Source organism: Pituophis catenifer, unplaced genomic scaffold (assembly GCF_029215685.1).
Source record: "Pituophis catenifer annectens isolate HBS135680 unplaced genomic scaffold, rPitCat1.0.hap2 SCAF_14, whole genome shotgun sequence".
NCBI classification, from domain to species: Eukaryota; Metazoa; Chordata; class Lepidosauria; order Squamata; family Colubridae; genus Pituophis; species Pituophis catenifer.
In genome coordinates, this window is record NW_027256894.1 from 6059007 (window position 1) to 6080085 (window position 21079).

The window sequence follows — 21079 nt, forward strand, 5'->3', positions numbered from 1 at the left end:
TTCCCCCATCTCTCTCCAGCAAACGGATTTACCCTCCCGACGGAAGCTTTGCTCTACCTCCCGCCTCAGGTGGTCTCTTTCTTCCCTACTAAGCCTCAGGTCTCTTCCTCCCTCTTTAGGAATAGCTCTTGGCTGCTCCGTTGTTTCTCAGGGGTGGTAGAAGTCGGGGCGCTGAAGAACATCAAAGCAGGGTCAGGCCAATCTCCAGTCTGGATTCCAAAAAGGGTTTTAATTGAGGATTTGGGGAAAGGGAAGGGCAAAGCATTTCTTTTAGACACGGGCAGGGAAAAAGTAACATTGCGGGCTCGAGAGACTGAAACCTGAAGAAGAAGGGGTTGGTTACTTCATCCACAACCTGGAGAATGAAGGGAGAACATCACAAGAAGAATCCAGAAATAGTTGGGTGGGAAGGTAGGGAACATACATACATACATACAGACAGACAGACAGACAGACAGACAGACAGACAGACAGACAGAGACACAGACACAGACACAGACACAGACACACACACACACACAGACACAGACACAGACACAGACACAGACAGACAGACAGACAACATCCCAAGCGCGATCAAGTCTTAACTCGAGGTTAGAAATAGCAGCTCCAGAACGAAAAGCTTCACGTTCAAATCTTTACTCCCGTGTTGTGTACTTAAAAAAAAGAAAGGAAGGAAGGAAATGAAGGGTTCCCCTGATTTTATTTCACATTAAACCCCCTACAAGTCTCGCTCTAATTATTTTAATTTTATTTTGGTTAGAAACTAAGGCAAAGCGGTTGATGATTTGTAGACCAAGCATTTTTCTCCCTTCGGTCTTTCCCCGCGTTTGGAAGCGACCCGGCTCTTTGCTGCGTGGCTCCATTTAGTCGCGTTGAAGAAACCGGAGGGAGTAAAATATTCACCTTCCTTTGAAGCGTTTTTAATGGACATTTATTAAAGCGGTGTGTGTGTGGGGGGGGAAGAGGGGCGGGAAGGAGGGCGAGACCGGGCTTCTCCGGGGTGACAGTTCAATTAGTGTGCAGAAAAAGCGAAGGCGATGAAGAAAAGGAAGCGGGGACCCTTCTTCTAGCTTGGGGTTTCTACCCCTGCCCCCAACCGACCTCGTCAGACACGGTTGGAGCAAGTTAACCCAACACTTCGCTGCGGGGAGACCAGGAAGGAGAGCCAACATTAAGGAAGAACAGCCCCGCGCGACCCCTTAAAACCAGCTTTGCATAAGTCCGACGGAAGGTCTCGGGCTTCTCTCCCTTTAGAGCGGCAAGTGCGTCCTTCGCGGAGAAATCCCAATATTTATCATGATGATTTTGCTCCGATGAGGCTCCCGCTTCGATCCGCCTCATCGGAGCTCCCTCCCTCCCTTCCCCGCGAGCTTTTCAACTCCAATTCTAGCCTCCTCCAAGTCAAACAAAACCACCAAAAAACCCTAAGGGTCAACAGGGAAGTTGTGAAAAACGGGGGAAAGTGGAGAGGTTTGGAAGGAGGGACGCAGGGATCGAACTCCGTAGTCTCTTTCTGGCGACCCTCAGCCTCACCTGAATTCAAGGGAAGAGTTCAATACAAAAGCAAGCTCCGGATATCTGTAACGGGGAAATTCTTTCTTTCTTTCTTTCTTTCTTTCTTTCTTTCTTTCTTTCTTTCTTTCTTTCTTTCTTTCTTTCTTTCTTTCTTTCTTTCTTTCTTTCTTCCTTCCTTCCTTCCTTCCTTTCCTTCCTTCCTTCCTTTCCTTTCCTTTCCTTTCCTTTCCTTTCCTTTCCTTTCCTTTCCTTTCCTTCCTTCCACACCATCTTTCAATTTCCTTCCTTCCTTCTTTCCTTTTCCTTCCTTCCTTCCTTCCACACCATCTCTCAATTTCTTTCCTTCTTTTCCTTCCTTCCTTCTTTCCTTCCTTCCCCATTCCCATCTTTCATACTTTCTCCCCCAAGAAAATAAACAGCTAAGGAGAAAACGAGCAGCACAATCTCTCCCCCCCCCCAGCCTTTATTATGTGGGGTGTGTGGGGGGGGGGGAGAGAGAGAGGAATAAGCCTTTTGATTCAATTGGTTTTATTCTCTTTTCATTTTGCCTTGAAATGCTATTGTGAAAGTGGCTTCGGAGACAGACAAGGCAGGATTCCCTCTCCTGCTTCCGGGGGTTCTTGGGGCCCAATCATTTTTGGGGTCCACAAGAGAAGAAGAAGAAGAAAAAGAAGAAAAGCCCAGGGATCTGATCCTGCACCCTCCTTTCGCCTCTCTTCACTGGGGTTGGAGAGGTGTTTTTTTTTTTTTTTGTTTTTTTTTTGGAGAGGGTTGAAGGATCTAATTGAGAAGGCAGAAGGAGGAGGCAGCCACAGTTGATAATAAGCCTTAGTCTAATAGGGTTACTTAGGATGAATCCTAATTTAAGAAGAGATAGGCCCAAACCCACCCACCCCCTAACCTTCCAATTCAACATGTCTATGGAAATTCTCAGTCATTCCCGGTCAGGGTTGTCGAAAAGGCAGCTGAACTTTCTTGGGTGTGTTTTTTTTTCTCTTGTTTGAAAACATTCTCATCCAAGAAAGTTCTGAAGAAGCGAAAGAGCTCCTTGGATGAGAAGCAAAACGTTTTGTTTTGTTTTGTTTTTTTAAAAAGAAACAACAGAGAAAGTCCAATTGCCCTTTGGGGGAAAAAAAAAAAAAGCCCCTTCCAGTTCAAAGTTCCTTATTTCTAAAAGAGCCATGATGATGAAGATGATGAAGATGAAGAAGATGATAGTGGTACCGTCCTTCCCCTATGGTTGTGGGAAAGAACTCTTACCACCTATAACTGCTCCCATTTCATTCTGTGAAAAGGGGCCTTTCTATCTAATTCCTTAAGCTTCTTTCGAAGTTTGTGTAAGAGAAGAAGAGGGGAAAGAAATAAAATAAAACCAATAGGATTGACAGATAGTCTTTTTTGAGGGTGGGTGGGTGGGTGGAGGGAGGGTCTCATTAGTTTACTGTCCAAGCAAGTTAAGGCGTTCTTGGACTACAGCCAGCCTTCCCACCTGCCCTGTCAACCAGGGGCAAGTTTGATCCAAATTGATCCAAACCCCACCAAGGTTGCCCACGCCGCCCACTGGAGAAAGAAGAAGGGGGGAAAGGAAGCAAAGGCCGTGGGGATGTTGACACAGGAGGAGAAAGTCCTTTACATCTTCTTCTGCCTTTCTCCTCCATCGCATTATTCCCTCCAGAAGGCTGCTTGAAAAAGAGAAGTTATCTCCCGCGTGTGGGGGGGGAACCCCCCCCCCCGCTGGAGATCTTCCTTGCGCTTGGATGCTATCTTAAAACCACCTTGTTTCTCCTCCAACTTCCCCGCGCGTTTTTGTTTTCTCTTCGGGAGAAAAAAAAATATCCCTCTTTAAAGGGATATTTAAGTGGCCTCGTTTGGATAATTAACGGTGCCCCAAGAACCAAAATCAAGAGACTTGCTCAATCGTAAGACTCATATTGTAATATAATAATGAGGTTATACGGTTATAGTGCCTTGTCATATAAATCTGCCCCCTTCAAGTAACTTTAGCTGAAAACTTCTTTCCTTGGCGAACATATGTGACTTCTCCAATACACACACATACACACGCGTTTTTTTAACATCCCAAATTCTGAAATAGCTGCTCTGAACTCAACTTCCTTCAATCCGAGTCTTCTTAAAGAAGATTATTCCTTTGTATTGCAATCTATTTCTCCATTGTATTATTATTATTATTATTATTATTATTATTATTATTATTATTATTATTATTATTATTATTATTATTTATTCATTAAATATGAAACTCAGTCAACTGAACATTCAAAAATGCATCACAGATACCATTGACTGGTGCTAATGGTTGATACGGGTTGCTGCCAGCGTCCTAGGTATCAACTAAGTACCTTCTTAAGATGTACGATGTTCTGGGTAGCATTATTATTATTATTATTATTATTATTATTATTATTGTCGTCGTCGTCGTCATCATCATCATCATCGTTTTCTGGTGGGAAAAGAGAGGCAAAAAGAGGGAGAATCTTCTCCGTCTCTCTCTTTCATGCTCTCCCTGTATAAATATATAACGTTTTAATGGCACAACTGATGTATTAAATGAGGCAGTTTTACAATTGGGCTCGGCTGCGATGCTAACTGATTACAACCGCCTTATCAAAAGGGCCAGAGGATTTATAACTCGGCCTGGGCACGAGCCGGGATGACAGACAAACGGAGAGAAGCGGGGGGGGGGGGGTTTGAAAAAAAAATCTGGTTTGTATTAAGGGGAGATCTTAAAGACGGGACGGGGGTTGCTTGCGCGCCTCGTTTCGTGGCTGAACCCCCACCCTTCCCCACCCCCCAAAATCTCCTGCAAAGACACGAAGTTCCCAGGCCTGCCGAGCTGCCTTTCCGGCCCTTGCTAAAAAGTTGCCGACTCGGAGCAGGCGCGCCAGCCAGCCCCAGCCAGCCCCAGCGTTTGTCACCTCCTTAAGCAGAAAGTTATTTACAATCGGGATGCGAGCTGTTTATTCAAGAGGCCTGGCCTGGTCTCGCTGGGCGCTCGATCTCTTCCACCCGCATTCTTCCGGGTATTCGGTTTCCCCCACCCCCACCCCTTTGGGGAAATGGGGAAGGGAAGAGGGGCATCCCCCTAACTTGCTCTCTCCCCCCCACACACACACACACATTCACACTCACGCACTCACACACACCCAGAGACCTTCCGCTAAGGGTCTCGCCCTCCCCAGCGAGCCTGCTGGCTTAAAAAAAAGAAAAGAAAAGAAAAGAAAAATCGCATTTATTTACTTCTAAATAAATCTTTCCCCGCCGACGCCAAACGTGTCTAGGCGGATCGCCCTCGCCCTGCGTTCCGCTAGAATAACTCTTAAGGTAAAAGGTGCTCTACGCACGATTGCCTTCTTTTTATTATTATTATTTTAAAGATCCCCCCCCTCCAGAAAATGATCGACTCGGAAGACTCTTTACGTTTGCAGAGGAGAAGATATTTCGGGGAGGGGGGGGAAAGGGGGTCGCAGACATAGGAAAAATCAGGCCTGGGAGTATATATATATATATATATTGTTTTGAAAGGACGAGGTATAAACCTGGCTTTCACTGGACATCTGCATCTGCACGGTGAGAAGTTTAGTAGACCTGGATGGGTTGAAGGCGCCTATGGGGGGGGGGGGAGGCAGTGAAGGGTGGGGGGTGGGAGGCTGGGGCAACCCAAGCCTTTGAGGAAGTAAGGTAACTTGGCCCCAAATCTCAGCCTAAAATAAGAGGCCACCAAGTTAGCGCTTCATTCTAGGAAGCCAAGATACAATGCAGAATTGAGGGTGGGTGGGTGGAAGGAGGGGGGATGAGGGAGAGAGAGAGAGAGAGACGAGGCTCATTCGTCTCTCTGAAGAGAGTACACAGGTCTCGCACCCTTCTAATGAGCATCTTTCGTTCAGAGACGGGGGGGGGGGAATATCACCCACCCACCCCCGACCCTTCGTCTCCTCGGCATTTGCTATTTTCTTTTAAAAGACACCACTCTGGTCCTTGCCTTGAGCTAAAACGCCCTTTCTTTGCAACGCGGGGGTCCTGACCCTTCTGCGCCCCCTCCTTAAAAAAAAGGCCACCAAAGCCCAGGGCCCAGGGTCCAGCTTCTGGGCCCCCCTTCCTTTAAGACGGTCCTTCTCGTGTTCTCATCGAAAGCTACAACAACAACAACAACAAAAAAAAAAAAAAACCGGACCCTGCCCGGAGGCGCAAGCGCTCTCGCCCCAACCCCTACGATCCCAGCAGCAACCTTAGATATTTGGGGAGGGGGATGTCGGTCGGTTGGGAGGGAGGGAGGGAGGGAGGGAGGGAGAGAAAGACACATGTCTTTCAAATTGTCAGCCGGGTGCTTCCTCTTTCATCATAGTAAGAAAATCAAGGCTTGGGGTAAGGAGACTCGGTTTGATCAAACCGACGTAATTCAGCCTGGATTTTTTTTTTTTTTTTTTCGAGATTCAGCGGAGCCTCACTCGGATTTTTTTTTTCCGGGGACCCGAAATAACAGAAGGAATAAAGGAGTTCAGTAGAAGAAGACAAGAGCAGAGGGGCATCTCTAAAGCGCAAAACCGCCCCCCCCTCTACCTCCCTCCCCATCGTCCCACTTCATCCCTGGGATGGGGTTGGTGGTGGCTTTGGCTATTCGCATCTTCCCAAATTGGGAAAGCCAGGCTTCTCTTCTGGCAGCGGAGGCGTCCTCCTCCAAAGGATGAAAAGAAGAAACGCCCCCAGCCCCTTTTTCCCACCCCGAGCCAGCGTGCAACAAGCCGTGTCCTTCGCTTGCTACCAAGGCCCATCTCTGCTTGGCCTGGCCTAGCCTCAGACTGGGCTCTAAGTAGGCTGGAAACTGCCCGCAGCTCCTAGCTTTGATGTCCATCCCCGTCGGGGAAAGGGGAAAAAGACCCCGGCCTCCTTTTGACAAGGATGCGGGATGGTGGAAGCAGGAGAAAAGCTTAGCTTTCTTTTTTGCAACGCCAGGCCAGCGACTCTCTCTGCCGCCTTCGGATTCCTTAAGCAGACCTCCGGGCTCTTTCTCTGCAAGGCCCTTTGGGGGGGAGGGGGGGACACCATGTTGGGGCAGTTTTTGTTTTTTGTTTTTTTGTTTTTTTCCACGGCAGGGTGTTTCGCACCGCTCCACTCCGAGTCTCCCCCCAACCCCGGCTCCTGAAAGGATGCCCCGAGCGCTCTCGATTGCTAGCGAGGTCAAGTTGCCCGAAGATGCCTTTGGAACTCCTAAGCGCCAGGCCTGCGGGGTAGGAGGTATGTGTGTGTGGGATGGGGATGAGTGGGGGGTTTGGAGTGCTTGGCCAAGGCTAGGTTTCCCCCTTCCCCTGACCTTTCGGCTTTAGCGGGAAGGGATACTGAGCTGTCTCTAACTCGCCCCTCTCCCCTTCTTTGTGCCGGGGAACTATGGGATGGGGCCAAAGGGAAAGGGGTCCGAATGTAGGGGGGGGGGTCGTGGGGAGGAAGAACAAGTGCAAAATGAGGGTTTCTTTTTACTATGGAGGAAAAGGAGGAGGGAGGAGGAGAAGAAAAATAATGAGGAGGAGGAGGAGGAGGAGGAGGAGGAGGAGGAGGAGGAGGAGTAGAAGAAGAAGAAGAAGAAGAAGAAGAAGAAGAAGAAGAAGAAGAAGAAGAAGAAGAAGAAGAAGAGAGAGGAGGAGGAGGAGGAGGAGGAGGAGGAGGAGGAGGAGGAGGAGGAGGAGGAGGAGGAGGAGGAGGAGGAGGAGGAAAGAAGTGCTTTAAAACATCCTGCTTAAAGCTGCTTCTATCCTTTGCTTCTTTCTCCCTCCTTCTCGAAGTGAATTGCTGCCTTCATTTTCCCTTTCATGCAAAACATAAGTTCAAAGGGTGGGGAAGAGAAAATGTTGTCTCTATTTGCCAGCCTTTAAAAAAAAAATCTTCCTCAATTTCAACAACCCCCTCCCCCCCTCCAAGCAATGCTTTAGGCATCTCTACCCAACTCTCCATCGTTCAGGTCAATTTCTTGGGATTGGTCACTTGGGGGTCTGGCTTTTGCCCCAGATCCCAGCAAGCTAAGGAAAACTTTCCTTAAACTGCCCTCAAATGCCCTTTCTCCAGTGTGGGTCAAAACCAAGGTGGATCCACCTTAGAGGCTTCTGATTGGCAGGGGACGGATGGCAGAAGAGATGTTCTCATTGGAGAAGCGGTTTACACCCTTGCCAAGGCCCTTCTTCCATGCCTCTTTCAGCCCAAACAACTGGTTTTAAAACGCAGCTTGGAGAGGGGAAGCCAAGAGGATTTACAACCTCCAAGGCACAGAAGTTTGGAGAGCAGGGAAGGAAAGGAAGAGAAGAGTTTGTGTGGGGTTGGCTTGAGTCGAGAGGGCCTTCTCCCTTCTTAAATGAGAGGAAGGCCAAGAAGAAAACTTTGCAAGCAAGGTCTGGGGGGGGGGGGGAACGGGCATCAGATCACCAAGGAATGCAACAAAACCCAGCTTCTGAAAATGATGCTAAACCACCAGCTCCTTTACTAAATACCCCCCCAAGTAGCCCCGTTTTGGAACGGGGGTGGGGTGGAGAGAAATCTTCGAAAAAGAATCCGGCTTCACCAGCTGCCCCTTCAGAATCAGGCACAAAGAAGTGCCATCCACCACAACAATATGAAAAAAAAGAAAAAGAAAAAGAAAAATAGAGAAAGCGCTTTTAAAGGCCATCGGATCAGAAGGGAAGGAAGGGATGGGGCGAGATGGGGGTGGGGGGTTGATATTAGAACTAGAGGCCTAATCAAGCAGAAAATTTGGCAGACTGGTTCAAAAGGCCACAGGGCTATATAGGAAAAGCCCCCCCCCCTTTTTGAAACACATCCCATTAAGTTCAATGCTCACACTGGAGGTTAAGAGGTGTCCTTAAGTACCCTGTTTTGCAGACCCTTCTAGACGGTTTTTTTAAACACTGTATACCTTTCTCTCTTCCTTACCAAAAAAAAAGGGGGGGGAGGGGGAGAAGTTGAACCTATACAAATATTCTCTCCGTTGGAAGAACAATTTCACACCTTAAAATGACCACAAACAATTCCAGACAATGCAGCCCCCATCGCTTTGCTTCAACCGGATCCGATTAGTTCTACAATTCACATCCATCCTAATATTGTGATCTTTCTCAATTAAATAATAAAACATAATCTAGAGTGACATTTCCTATTTTTTACACTTCAGGGAAAGAAGTAACTTTTCTTTCTTCTTCTTCTCCCTACTCATTCTGTGAAATTAAATTATTTGTGATGACAGAAGGGGGGAGGGAGGGAGGGAGACTGGCTAAATATGCTCCAGGCAACATTTTGGACATTTAATTTTTGTTTTGTTTTGAAGAAAAAAAAATCTGACTGGTAGAGCTGAATCTCCCTGCCATCACCAATATTTCCTTCCATTCTGCAAATTAAAATAGAACTGCGATCCAAGCTCCCTTTTGACACTGATTTTTGACAAGATCTAAGTAATTCAAAGTATATAAAGAGATGTAAAAACAGTGGCACACTTAAATCACCCATTCCCCACCAGGAGAATTAGGAGAGTCATACAAATGGTCAGATATCAAATAATATTTTAATTTCTGAATACTTTCAATTTTTTTCCTTGGAATATAACACACAAAGACTGGACCAAACAGTTTTCAGTTATTATAACTTTTACAGTATACAGAAATGTTGCACTTAAAAAAAAACCTTCCGTTTTTTTTCTTTAAAACACAAAAAACTGTAAACTCTAAGGTACTGAATCAACCACATTATCTATAAGTGCCAACAGTAGTGTTATTTTTTTTTTGTCATGCTGAATTCAATGGTTTTTTTTTTCTTTTTCTTTAAAAAAAGGGAAAATATCAACAAGTATTATAATACAAAGAGCTTGCAAATATACAAACAGATAGAGGAACTCGGACAACTAGGCAGAACCCGATTTCATTCAAATTACAAAAAAGTTAACTTTGTGATGAGTCTCTCTGGAATTTCTGTGTACATATATGTATGCATGTTTTTTTTTTCTTCACCAAAACCATCTTGTGTCTTGGACACAATCTCCCTCCAAAAAAAATAGCCAATTCCCTTCCAAAAATCATATTTTGCCATATATGCATTTATGTGTTTTTGTGTGTATATGTGTGTGCATTGTATATACATACCACACATACACATCACACAATTGACACATACATCTCCAAGCAGGTTGATCGTGGTTCACTTTAAAAAAAACCGCTATAATTATAGTTGTTGTAGCTTGAAGCTAAATTTTTGGCTGACCGGATTTAAGTGCGCTTCCATCTTTCTAGAATTATTTTTTTGGGGGGGGTGGGGGGTGTCTTTATTCCCAATTTTATGATCTTCTCAGAAACCTTTCCAAGACAGTTTTAATTCTTTCAGAACATATACTTTTTAAAGGATACACAGTTCTTTAAAAAAAAAAAAAGAAAGAAAGAAAAGAAAAATGAAACCAAGATTATATCAAAATTATTATAGAACCACAGAATAAACTGGTTTGGAACCAGGATTTCTTTTTTTTTTCTTTTTTTTTTAAAAAAAACCAAAACAAAATCCTATAGGTACACAGACAATGTTGGACAAATCAATAATTTGGAGAGAGAGAGAGAGAGAGAGAGAGAGAGAAAGAGGGAGGGAGGGAGGGAAGGAGGGAGGGAGGGGGTGTTTGAGAGAGAGACAGAGAGAAACAGAGAGGAAGAAAGAGAATTTTTCCCATTATGTTAATTTTCTACAGGTTTGCTTTTTAAAAAATGCACTTTTAGTGAGAGGTTGCATTTCGAAGTTTTAACACCCCCTCAAAAGAAAGAAAGAAAGAAAGAAAGAAAGAAAGAAAGAAAGAAAGAAAGAAAGAAAGAAAGAAAGAAAGAAAGAAAGAAAGATAGATTTTTTTCAAAAGAGAGAGAGAGAGAGAGAGAGAGAGAGAGAGAGAGAGAGAGAGAGAGAGAGAGAGAGAGAGAGAGAGAGAGAGAGAGAGAGAGAGAGAAATAGTAACTTGTGAAAGACAAGGGAATTTTAATGCATTGTGTAAAAAGTCCATTGAACAAGTCTCTCTTTTTTTAAAAAAAATCCATAGTCCATTCAAATTATTCTCCTCTCTTCTTTTAGCCAAGATGTGACATCCTTGCTTAACCGAAGGACGTTTACACAACCGCCAGACCCCAATGTCACTCGCCATTCCTCTGTTCCAAATTTTCCATATTTTTTTTTTTACTTTTTGCTTTTGTTTTGCTTTGTCCAAATTCTCTGATTTGCGGAATTACATGTTCTATTTATTTTTATTTTTCCTCTCTCCAACATATTATTTTTTCCCCCTTTTTTCCTCCCCTCTTATTGGATGGCCATATACGGCCAGTTAAAACTGCTTCCGGATAGTAGCATATCTCTGATAAGGGTTTCTATGGGGGTTTTACCTACCAAACGGACGAAAAACAATTGCTCTATGACCGAGGAAGAGACGGTGCGAAGAGAGGGGAGACGTAACAACAGTTTCCCAAAACGGGTGGGCTGGTTTGGATACTGACTCCTGACGTACTCTTCCAGAGCGCACTGGGACTTCTCTTGTAAACTTTCAACGTGGGCAACATCGGATAGACCACACGCATCTAGAAGAAACGGGAGTTCAAAGAAAAAGAGAGTGGGGAGGGAAGCCATCATCAGTGTTAAATAAGACACGGGTTTTCTTTTAACAAATGGACACACAGAGACCCCCCCCCCCAAATCTTTGCCACCAATGCAAGCGGTGCTGAATCGACTGCAGTGCCGAGTTGCTATCCTTGTAGGCCCCTGTTCAAAATTGGCCACCTTACACCCTGGTTAAAAAGAGGCTTAGGCCAAAGGCCTGAAGATTTTCTCTGGCTCATTTCAGCCCCCAGGTCCTCTTGCACTGGCCGGCCCAGATGAGCTTCCCCCATCCCACCCCGGCCCTCTCACCCTTCCTCCCTTCCACACACCATCCAGCCCCAATCCATTCCAGCTGCACCTGCAATTGAAGATGCTCTTAGCCCCCCCCCCCCCCTCGGCGGGAACAATCACGGGACTTTCTCCCGAGGAAACCTGTTTTTGAGGCAAGCCAGCTTGCTTTCTTTGGTGTTTAAAATCGTCCCTCTGTCTGTCTGTGTGTGCTTGATTGAGGAAGACAGCACGCTAAGCACGTGCTGAAGCCCCCCTCCCGGCAGGGTTGCCGAGGTTTCTAAGTCTTAATTGCCCCCTCCATTCTGAAATTCGGGGGGGGGAGGAGGGAGGGCGGGGAGTCCGTCGCCCTCTCCCCGAACCTGCACAGATTTTTTTTAAAAAAATTTTTTGCATGGTGTTGGGAGAAGGGAAGATGAAAAAACAAAACAAAACCCAACCTTATTGAGAAAAATAAATGATGACCGACAGAATATGAGAGAGTTTTAAAGAAGGTAGGTTCGGAAATTCGCTGTGCTCAGCTTCAGAGAACTGAGCCGAAAGAAAGAAAGAAAGGAAGGAAGGAAGGAAGGAAGGAAGGAAGGAAGGAAGGAAGGAAGGAAGGAAGGAAGGAAGAAGAAAGAAAGAAAGAAAGAAAGAAAGAAAGAAAGAAAGAAAGAAAGAAAGAAAGAAAGAAAGAAGCGATTCCCCGTAAAAGAGATACCGCAGTTTCTCCTCAGTCTTTGAAAGTGATTTAAGTGGTCCTTTAAAACTGATCTTGTCAGTTTAGCTTATTCAAGGGCAGCCAAGCAGAATCTGATCTCTCTCTTCATTAGAACTGTTTTCTCCCTCTTCCCCCTCTGCTGCCTTTAACACACACACACACACACACACACACACAAATATACTCACCACATATAATATATATAAAAATAAAATAAATACGGTTCCACATTTGACAAGCTAAAAAACAAGGAAAGCCCCCTTTTAATCAAAAGCTGCCTTGAGACTCAGGTTGTGACCTTAGCTGGCTGGGTAAAGTACCAACACATGCATATTTTGAAAGACATTAGAATCCCTGTCCAAGATCTATAGAAAAGGCCCAGGAAGGGAGAAAAAAAAAAGGGACAGAAAGAAAGAAAAAAGAAAGAAAGAAAGAAAAAATCAGATGCCTCTCTGCGGGCTTTCAAATACATGCCAGGCCCTGCGGTATATTAGGGCATCTGAATTGGTCAGTCCCGCATCCGTTTCCGCCCCCTCCTCGTTTTATAACTCCACAAAATCAGATAACAGAAGTTTTTATCTACCTTGCAAAGGCAATTTACATACAGATCCGCATTTTGCAAACAGTCATAAATCTCGCACTTTAAGAGCAAATCCTGCCTTGAAGTGTTTCCCCGGAAAGGGGAACAATATTAATAGCACTAATTGCAATCATAATCATAAATGCGGAAGATAAATTTCTTTGAAGTCATTTTTTTTTTTTTTTGGAGAAGGAGAAAGGTAGAGTTTGAAGGGAAAGCCCTAAGATACTTCTCCCTCTCTTAAAAGACACAGAGAGATCCACAGACAGAGAAAGACACTAACTCCACAAACACATCATCACACAGACACACAAACACAACACACAGTCTTCGTTTCTAGAATTGTTTCTGACAACCAGCCACGTTTAGAGCTCAACTGATTTGGGTGGGGAACCAAGATTTGAACAGGGGTAAAAAATGCAATTATGGAAAGCAATAATATATAAAAGGAAGTTCAGGTCATGACCTAAATTTTGGACAAAGTCCAGAAAGGCACTTGGTTTCTCCCAGATCTCCCTTAACACAACAAAAATCTGAATTGTGAGAGTTTATTTTCTCATATAAACTGCGCTTAGCCAGGCCAGTTTCCTGATAGTATGGTTATTTCTATATATATGTGTGTGTGTGCATTTTCACAAGCCTTGCCTGCATGTATACAGGAGTGAACATTTTTTCCTAGGATTATTTGCTATTTAGGAAAGAAGACATTTTCAGATATGACTTCCAACTGCTTTCGCTTGACTATCAGGCAAACATTACAGACCTGATCTCGTGAATTGTTATTGTTATTATTATTATATTACTCCGTGTAGTATAAAAGACAGGGATGATTTGAAATATTTGAGATGTCTTACTCAACCAGGTCGAACCATAGGGCTTATTAGATTTCATCATATCTCCCATTGTTGTTTTATAACTGTAACACTATTTTTATACAGGAGAAAGTTGACACAGAAATATATTCACTCCCTAGTTAGAATTTCCACCCCGAGCCCCATCTTTGATGGTTCAAATGGCCTATTTTTCTGTTTTTATGACTTGCTGAAACGGAGAGAGGGAAGCCCTGCCATTTCTGAATTACAGTGGCCTTATTATTATATATTGCAGATATTGATGAAAAAAAATATGATTAGGAAGATTCGATTCATAGCGAGCTGCGGTTTGGGAAAACAGCCATTTCAAGACGTGTGTCACATAGGCTCACACGTTACATTTTGAACGTATCATATTTTCTAAATTAAGGACAAAACCTGTCTCATTGTTTAGACACGGTTAGTAGGCCAACCGTTGTTATAGTGGAGATTATCTACTCTTAACCACATCTAGGATCGGATCAGGTTTGCTTATGGCAGTCGATGATGGCGGTTGTTGTTATTATTATTAAGCTCAGCGGTCTATCTCCTGGCTTGGCGATCTTATTTTGTTTTTGATTTTTAAAAAATTGAAACAAGTTTGTATCATTGTCCCTTTTTTTTTTGCATTGGCTGACCGGTGCCGTTTAGCAGCTTGCCGTCTTTTCAATGGTCTCAAAATATGAAGCTGGGATGTTCTGCCTACTGGCACAAAAGGCAGTTTTCTCTGAGCTCAGTGAGACAACTCTAGCGAGTAAATGTCCACACCTCCATGACAGACACACTTCCCATTCAACAGCCAGCCATTCAGAGGGGCTCCATTAAAACAAAAACAAAAAAAACCAGGGCCCTGGAGTAGACCCCACGTCCCTACAATTTATCCCCTTCTCCCACTCTTCGCAATATATACTTTCTCGACTTCTTCCTGCTCTTCTTCTTCTTTTTTTTTTTTTTTAAAAAAAAATTCTCTTCTAATGAAAGAGAAGATAACTTTCCAAACTTTAACCTTAGGCCTGCACAGCTGACACAGATACAGCAGGACGTGTCTCCCCGTCAAGCCATAGCTCTAATCCCCCTGTCTCTCTCCCCCAACCCACAACAAAACGCCCCAGAGTGCTCCCCCTCTCTCTCCCCCTCCCTCTCCCCTTTTCCATTTCTTCCAGGAAAATGGAGAAGAAGGGGGAAAGAGGAAGGGGGTGGGGTGAGTGGGGAAAGAAGGCTGGTTTCTGAGGCCCGAATCCCACTGCCCACCAGCGCTGGAAGAACCCCCCCACACACACAAACAACCAAGACAGAGACAATCACACACACCCCCAGCCCCCAGCAGAGGCCGCCCCCTACCTGAGGTGAAGAGGACAATCGCCTTCAAGCAGCTGTATTCCGCCGAATCCACGTGTAGGGCTTTCAGCTTCTCCACCTGCTCTTGGAAAATGCGTATGTGGTCCATAAAGGCGACCACGCGGTCGGCGGACATGGGCGACGCGTGGAGGCCGGCGGCTGCCAAGAGCGGGGCGACGTGGAGAGGCATGGAGCACTGGGCGGCGTTGAGGACAAACAACTCACTCCAGGTGAGCCTCAGGAGAGCCACCTGGTCGGTGATCTGGAGGTCGGGGAAGAAAGGAATGTTCCGAGCCCATTCCACGGCGCTGAAAAGCATCCGAGCGGCCAACTCACAAATGTTCTCGATGCCCATAATGTTGTTCGGCTGCATGCACTGGCTGCCGAAGCGAGAGGTCGGGTAAGGCTCTGCCCGCAGCAAGAGAGAAATATATCCGGAGAGGTACGAGTGACAGTTCAGGGGGTCCCCGTTGGTTAAGGCGAACTGGCCGTGGGTCGGCTGTGTAGGCGGCATTCTGCCCCGCTGGACGGCTGCAGTAAATAAAAAAGAAACTACAGCAATTAATACCTGCATTGCTAAGGAAGGCTGAGGGTGAGGATGATGATGGTGGTGGTGTTATCAGAACTACAGCTGGCTGGTTTTCTGGGGAGGGGGCAGCAGGGGGGAGATGGAGGGGAGGGGGAATCAAAAAGGAAAGGTCAAGACACGAGACAACCCCTTCTTCCACCGACTGGAAGTAGAAACCTTCACATATTTGTGTGATAGCTGGGAGGGGGGGGAGGAGAGATATCTGGCCGTGGAAGGGGGTCTAAGAATTTTTAGGATTTCAGCCGAGGGGGTGCAAGGCTACGAGGATGACCCCCCACCATCAAGATCTAAGAGCAGCTATTTGGAAACGGCCTCGGGTGAAATTGTCCCACGTTTCCAACCTCCAGTTTTCCTCCTGAAACCTTTTCTCGGCCTTGGCCTTCCTAAGCAGCCCTTTCCTTGCACTTATATATAAAATATATATTTTAAAAATAACCATAATAAAACAAAAATAAAAAAAGGGAAGGAGGGGAAGGAGAAAGATTCGCCAGGCCAAGAGAGAGAGAGAGAGAGAGAGATAAAAGAAAGAAAGAAAGGGAAGAGAAGCGAGAGCCATCTCCAGCGCGGCTTTCGCACTCTCTCTTTCTCAAAACAGGCCGGAGGGAGGGGAGGGGGGGGGAAAAAAAGAAAAGAAAGAAAGCAAAATAAATACAATCAAATAAACAATTGCCCGCGGATCGCGGGGGGGGGGGGAGGGGGGAAGGGAGGAGTGGGGAGAAATATAGGTCCTCCAGATCTTATTGTTGTACATTTTTCTCCGCCGGGGGCGAGAGGAAGCGAGGGGGGCTGCCTGCTGGAAAGCCCGGGGAAGCCCTACAGAAAGTGGGCCTTTGGTTTTGTTCATAAATTTACATGGTGGTGTCAGAGACAGAGAGACAGAGGCAGAGAGAGAGAAAAAAAATGAAAAAAAGCCGAGATTCACGGCAAAGAAAGCCGAATCAAGGCAGGCTAAGCGTGGGGTGGGAGGGGGGTGGGCTTGCCTGCAGCCTGACCCCCGAAGGTTTCCCAAAGCCGCCAAGACCCTCTTCGAAGCTGCTTTCACACACACACACACCCAAAAAAACAAAAAAAGAAACACCCAACCCCGGGCGCCTGAGAAGAGTGGAAGAGGGCGCGCTACGCCATTAAAACAAGAAACCCGCGGCTCGCCTTTCGCTCGCCGAGCTTTCTCGCCGCGGCGCTCCATCTTGCGAAAAAGAAACAGAAACCGAGAATGAAAATAACGATCAGCATCAGCAGCCTCGTACAAATCAAAATAAAAATCCCCGCCCCCGATGCTTCGATCCCCTTTCAGGCTTTTCAAGGCTGCCGAGGTCTCGGTTTCCTTTCCAGAGCTTCGCGTCTTTCACTCCCACCTCCCCCAAAACACACTCCGACCCCGGCTTCCCCCAGTCTGGGCGCCTGCAACGCCTCCCCTCCGCTTCCGAACCAGAGACAGGAAAAAAAAAAAAAGCGCTATTTCTTAAGCAAGAGAAACGGGGTGGGGGTGGGGGGAAACCTTTTTAAGGGTCATCTTCCCAAGGCCGAAAAAAGGACCTCGTGGAAGCAAAGCGAGACCTCCTCCGGAACTCCAGGGAGAGAGCCGAGGAAAAGCGAGTGGAACCTGCCGGAATTCCGAACGGAAGAAGCCCCGATCGGAAAGCTCTCCGGCTAGTGGATCGATCGATCCCGGGATTTTATTTATGGGTTAGGGTTATTTACAGAGCAGGAACCGAAAGGAAGAAGGCTGAGGGGCAAGGGAAGGAGGGACGGGGTGTTGTGTGTGTGTGTGTGTGTGAGAGAGAGAGAGAGAACAAGGGAAAGAAGTTTACGTAGCTGAGATTTTCCGGAGCTCCCTGTGTTGGGGAGACTGAGCCCCCCCCACTTTCTCAGCCTTTCTTTTTTTTAAAAAAAAACTGGTTTCCTTTCCCGGGATTTATCCCAGCTACGGGAGACCCCCGACCCATTTCCAGGAGGATGGGAAGCGGGAAGAGAGAGCGGAGAGAGGAAAGTTGTTTTGGTTTAGGGTCGGCAGTCTAAGGAAAGCCATTTTAGTCCTTCCAACACCCCCCTCCTAACCCCGAACCCAGAAACTCAAGGCGGTTTTCTCACCCCTCGCCTCATTTCCTCCCACTCAGGAGAACAAATGAAGCCCAGGCCAGGGCTTTTTTAAAAAAAAGAAGGAAAGAAAGAAGGGAGGAAGGAAGGAAGGAAGGAAGGAAGGAAGGAAGGAAAGAAAGAAAGAAAGAAAGAAAGAAAGAAAGAAAGAAAGAAAGAAAGAAAGAAAGAAAGAAAAAAAGAAAGAAAGAAAGAAAGAACTACCAGCACCTCCACTTTGTCCGCCAAAACAAAATATAGTTTTCTTTTAAAAAAAAAATCAAGCCTCCAGACCTCCCTCCGCAGGCTGGATTTCAGTTTTTAGGGGACCCTTCATACCGGGAGGGGCTACTATCCCTGCCTCGACTGCCCTCCCCGCCGACGGGTGAGAAATGGAAAACAAATGAAATTCCAATACCTTCCCGTCTCATGCCAACCTTCAGGCATTTCTTGAGGCGACAATATTGGCATTGGTTGCGGTGATGCTGGTCAATGGGGCAGTTCCGGTTCGCGCGGCACGTGTAGCTGAGGTTCCTCCGGACGCTCCGCTTGAAGAAACTCTTGCAGCCTTCACACGTAAATTGCCCGTAGTGTTTGCCGCTGGATTTGTCCCCGCACACCACGCATTCGATGTGCTGTTGCTGCTGTTGTTTCTCTCCTTGGTTTTGCTGGCTGCCCGGGGTGGTTTGAGCCGGGGTGCTGGGGGGCCCACCTTGGCCCGGCGTCTGTGGGGTGTGTGGGGCGCCCGTGGGGGCTCCCGGCACAGGGGGAGCTTGCGAAGGCTGCGTTCCTTGCGGGCCGGTCACATCGTCCTGCGGGTCTCGCCAGGCGCCCACTACCATTGCCATATCTAAGGGACACCGTGGCCAAATCGCGCGCCCCCCCGTCGCTTCCTGTGGCCGCCGGATCCGCTCCTCCGGCCGGTTGCGCCTGCCGTTGGAGCCGGAGCGAGCTGTGGCGGTCTAAAAAGAAAAAGTGGGAGGGGGTGTTGTCCACTTTTATATTAGTTTATTTGCTCTCCCCCTCCAGCCTTTTTTCCCCTCTCTCTCGCAGTTCACGTTGGCAAGTTGTTCTTGATTTTTCTTGGCTTGGGAAGTTGCTCTGGAGGAGAAGGCAGCGCGTAGTCAATCGGCGATGGTGCTGGTTTTCTTTTAAATTTTCCCCCCTCTCGCTCTCTGGTTGGGTTCTTTCTCCCTTCCTTTTGCCGGTCCTTTCGTTCAGTTTAATTTAATGCTTTGGATGGAAGGAGAAGGGGGGGATGGTAGGAAAAAAAAATCTCGGACGGCTCTTCCGCCCCCCCCCCTTCCCGGTACAATTGCAAAAATAGTAAATAAAATGCGGGAAGCAGACACGCACTCACGCACGCAGCAGGCAGGCAAGGCAGGCACCCGAAAAGTGGGGTTGAGAAAAGGAAAGGGGGAACGCGGACGAGTGGACCAGAGGGGGGAAAAGAAAAAAGAAAAAGAAGAAAAAAGAGGCGAGGAGGAGGAGGAAGAGGAGGAAAGCGCGAGGCGATTGTCTCTTAGCAAAAGGGGAAGAAAAGTAAAAAAAAAAATTACAAAAGGGGAACGGCTGGGGAGAGAGAGAGAGAAGAGAGAGAGAGAGAGAGAGAGAGAGAGAGCGGTTCCCTTCAAAGATCTCTCCCTCCCTCTCTCTCTTGAAGCCGACCCGAGTTGCAAGAACAGAGGCGGGGGTCTGGGGGCCAGATCCAGCGAAGCCCGCAGTCAGCCATTCAGAAAAGCCATGGAAAGCAAAGCCAGGCGAAAGCCAGCAGCAGCAGCTCGCAGGAGGCGCAGGCGAGCCCAGAAAGAAATCCCACGCTCGGCACGCCGGCCCTGCTCCTGGCGGGGTTTCGATCAGATGCCCCGCTCGGAGTTTGGCGAAGCTGTAGAAACATCAACCGGGGAAGAGAAGGAGGAGGAGGAGGAGGAGGAGAGAGAGAGAGAGAGAGAGGGAGCGAGAGGGAGACGGGGCGGGCGGGGGGGTGGGGTGGGGGGGGGTGGGGGGGACTGAAAGGAACCAAACAAAAACCACACGCGCGCGCGCTCCCACTCACACACGCACCCTCCACGCGCTCACGCACCCGCGCGCGCTCTCAGCCCCCCCCCACACACTCACACAGACACGCATCCCCTCTTCCTCCCTCTCTTCCCTTCCCCAAAAATCGGAAGTCTCTCCCGGCGTCTTCTCTTTCTCTCTCTCCTGCGCTCGGCTTCGCTCCTTTTTTTTTTTTTTTTTTTTTTTTGCCGTCGGCTGCTTCCCCTTCTTCTTCTCTTTTCTTTCTCCTCCTCCCGGTTCTTCTTTCTTTCCTTTTTCCTCGCCTCTTTCCTTTCCTCCTCCTCCTCCTCCTTTTCCTCCGCGGCTGCGGCTACTCCGGCTCTCGTTCCCTTTTCCTCCTCCTCCTCCTTCCTCCTCCTTCTTTTTCTCCTCCTCCTCCTCCTCCTCCTCCTCCTCCTCTTTTCCCTGCTGCCGCGGCCGCCGCTGCTGTCGTCGCCGCCGCCGCCGCCGCCGCTTTGCCCGCGCCTTATGCTACTCCCGTTTCTTTCGCAAGTGGGTCTCTTTAGCAAATCTGCTTCCTCGCACAACACATGGGGCGATAAGGGGAGGAGGAGGAGGAGAGGGAAGGGGGGAGGGCGGGAGGGCGGGAGGCGGCGGGGCTGGAGGCGGAGGAGGAGGAGGAGGAGGAGGAGGAGAGAGGATCGGGGGAGGGAGGGAGCTCGAGCGACCGAGCCAGCCGGCTAAGGGGGGCAAACCGGCGTGAACTCTCTCCCAGGCTTAGAAACCCCCCAGCCGGGGAGAGAGAGACCGATAAAAAGACGGCAGGAGGAAGAGGCGAGGGGGCTGGACTCGGGTGCCGAGGGCGGGGGGGGGGGGGAAAGCACCCCAGAGAGGAGGAAGGGAGGAGAAAAGAGGCAGAAAGGGAGGGGGGGGTTAATAATAAATAGCAAGGGGCAATATGTATAGCTCTCTATGCACCGGGGTTTGGCATGCATGTGAAAGTAGGAATCGCGGGGTGGGGAAGGTGGCCGGGTTGGGGTGAGTGGGGGGGGGTGGGGGGCGGAGAGAAAGAGAGCAGGAAGACAAGAGATTGCAAAAGCGGGGAGGGGAAAGAGAGAGAGAGAGAGAGGGAGGAGGGGGGCGATTGCACAGCCCCTCCGAGCAATACCAGCGCCAGAGGCGATTTTTAATAAAAAATAATAATAATAATAATACTAATAAAAGAGGGAGGGGAGGAAAGAGGAAAGAGGGAGAAGAACAAAAAAAGAAAGAGAGAAAGAAAGAAAGAAAGAGAAAAAAGAGGAGGGGGAGGCCAGAATCCCAGGGATGCAATATGCGGGAGAGGAGGAAGAAGGGAGGAGGAGGAGGAGGAGAGGAGGAAGGGGGGGGAGCTAAAGGAGTGAATGCGATTGATAGGAGACCGGCTGGGGCGAGCGGCGGAGGCTTTTCTCCGCGCTCAGCTCACCCAGCTCTCTATATAGTGAACTTTGACACCGCGGCTGCAACTTAGCACACGTTGCCATGGCGAC

The 21079-nt window shown here is 47.7% G+C and overlaps 1 protein-coding gene across 2 annotated transcripts; it reads right to left on the reverse strand.

Moving 5' to 3' along the window:
* Nucleotides 1–10449: 10449 nt before the first annotated feature.
* Nucleotides 10450–20176, reverse strand: NR2F2 (nuclear receptor subfamily 2 group F member 2). Of its 2 annotated transcripts, none has more exons than XM_070953448.1 (3): nt 17971–20176; nt 14891–15418; nt 10450–11108 (listed from the first exon to the last, which is right to left on the reverse strand). In XM_070953448.1, the coding sequence occupies exons 1-3, from the start codon at nt 18398–18400 to the stop codon at nt 10834–10836; spliced, it is 1233 nt and encodes a 410-aa protein (XP_070809549.1). In that variant the 5' UTR covers nt 18401–20176; the 3' UTR covers nt 10450–10833. The 2 variants fall into 2 exon arrangements, with proteins under 2 accessions (XP_070809549.1, XP_070809548.1); XM_070953447.1 differs by having other exon boundaries at nt 14891–15439.
* Between the last annotated feature and the right edge of the window lie 903 nt (nt 20177–21079).

Bases quoted from the DNA above. Each gene is read 5' to 3' on its own strand.
- NR2F2 (XM_070953447.1), bottom strand. From the start codon at position 18,400: ATGGCAATGGTAGTGGGCGCCTGGCGAGACCCGCAGGACGATGTGACC. The intron at 15,440-17,970 runs GTATTGGAATTT...TAATTGCTGTAG, and splicing joins GGTTGGCATGAGACGGGAAG to TTTCTTTTTTATTTACTGCA. The intron at 11,109-14,890 runs GTAGGGGGCGGC...CGTTTCTTCTAG, and splicing joins GATTGTCCTCTTCACCTCAG to ATGCGTGTGGTCTATCCGAT.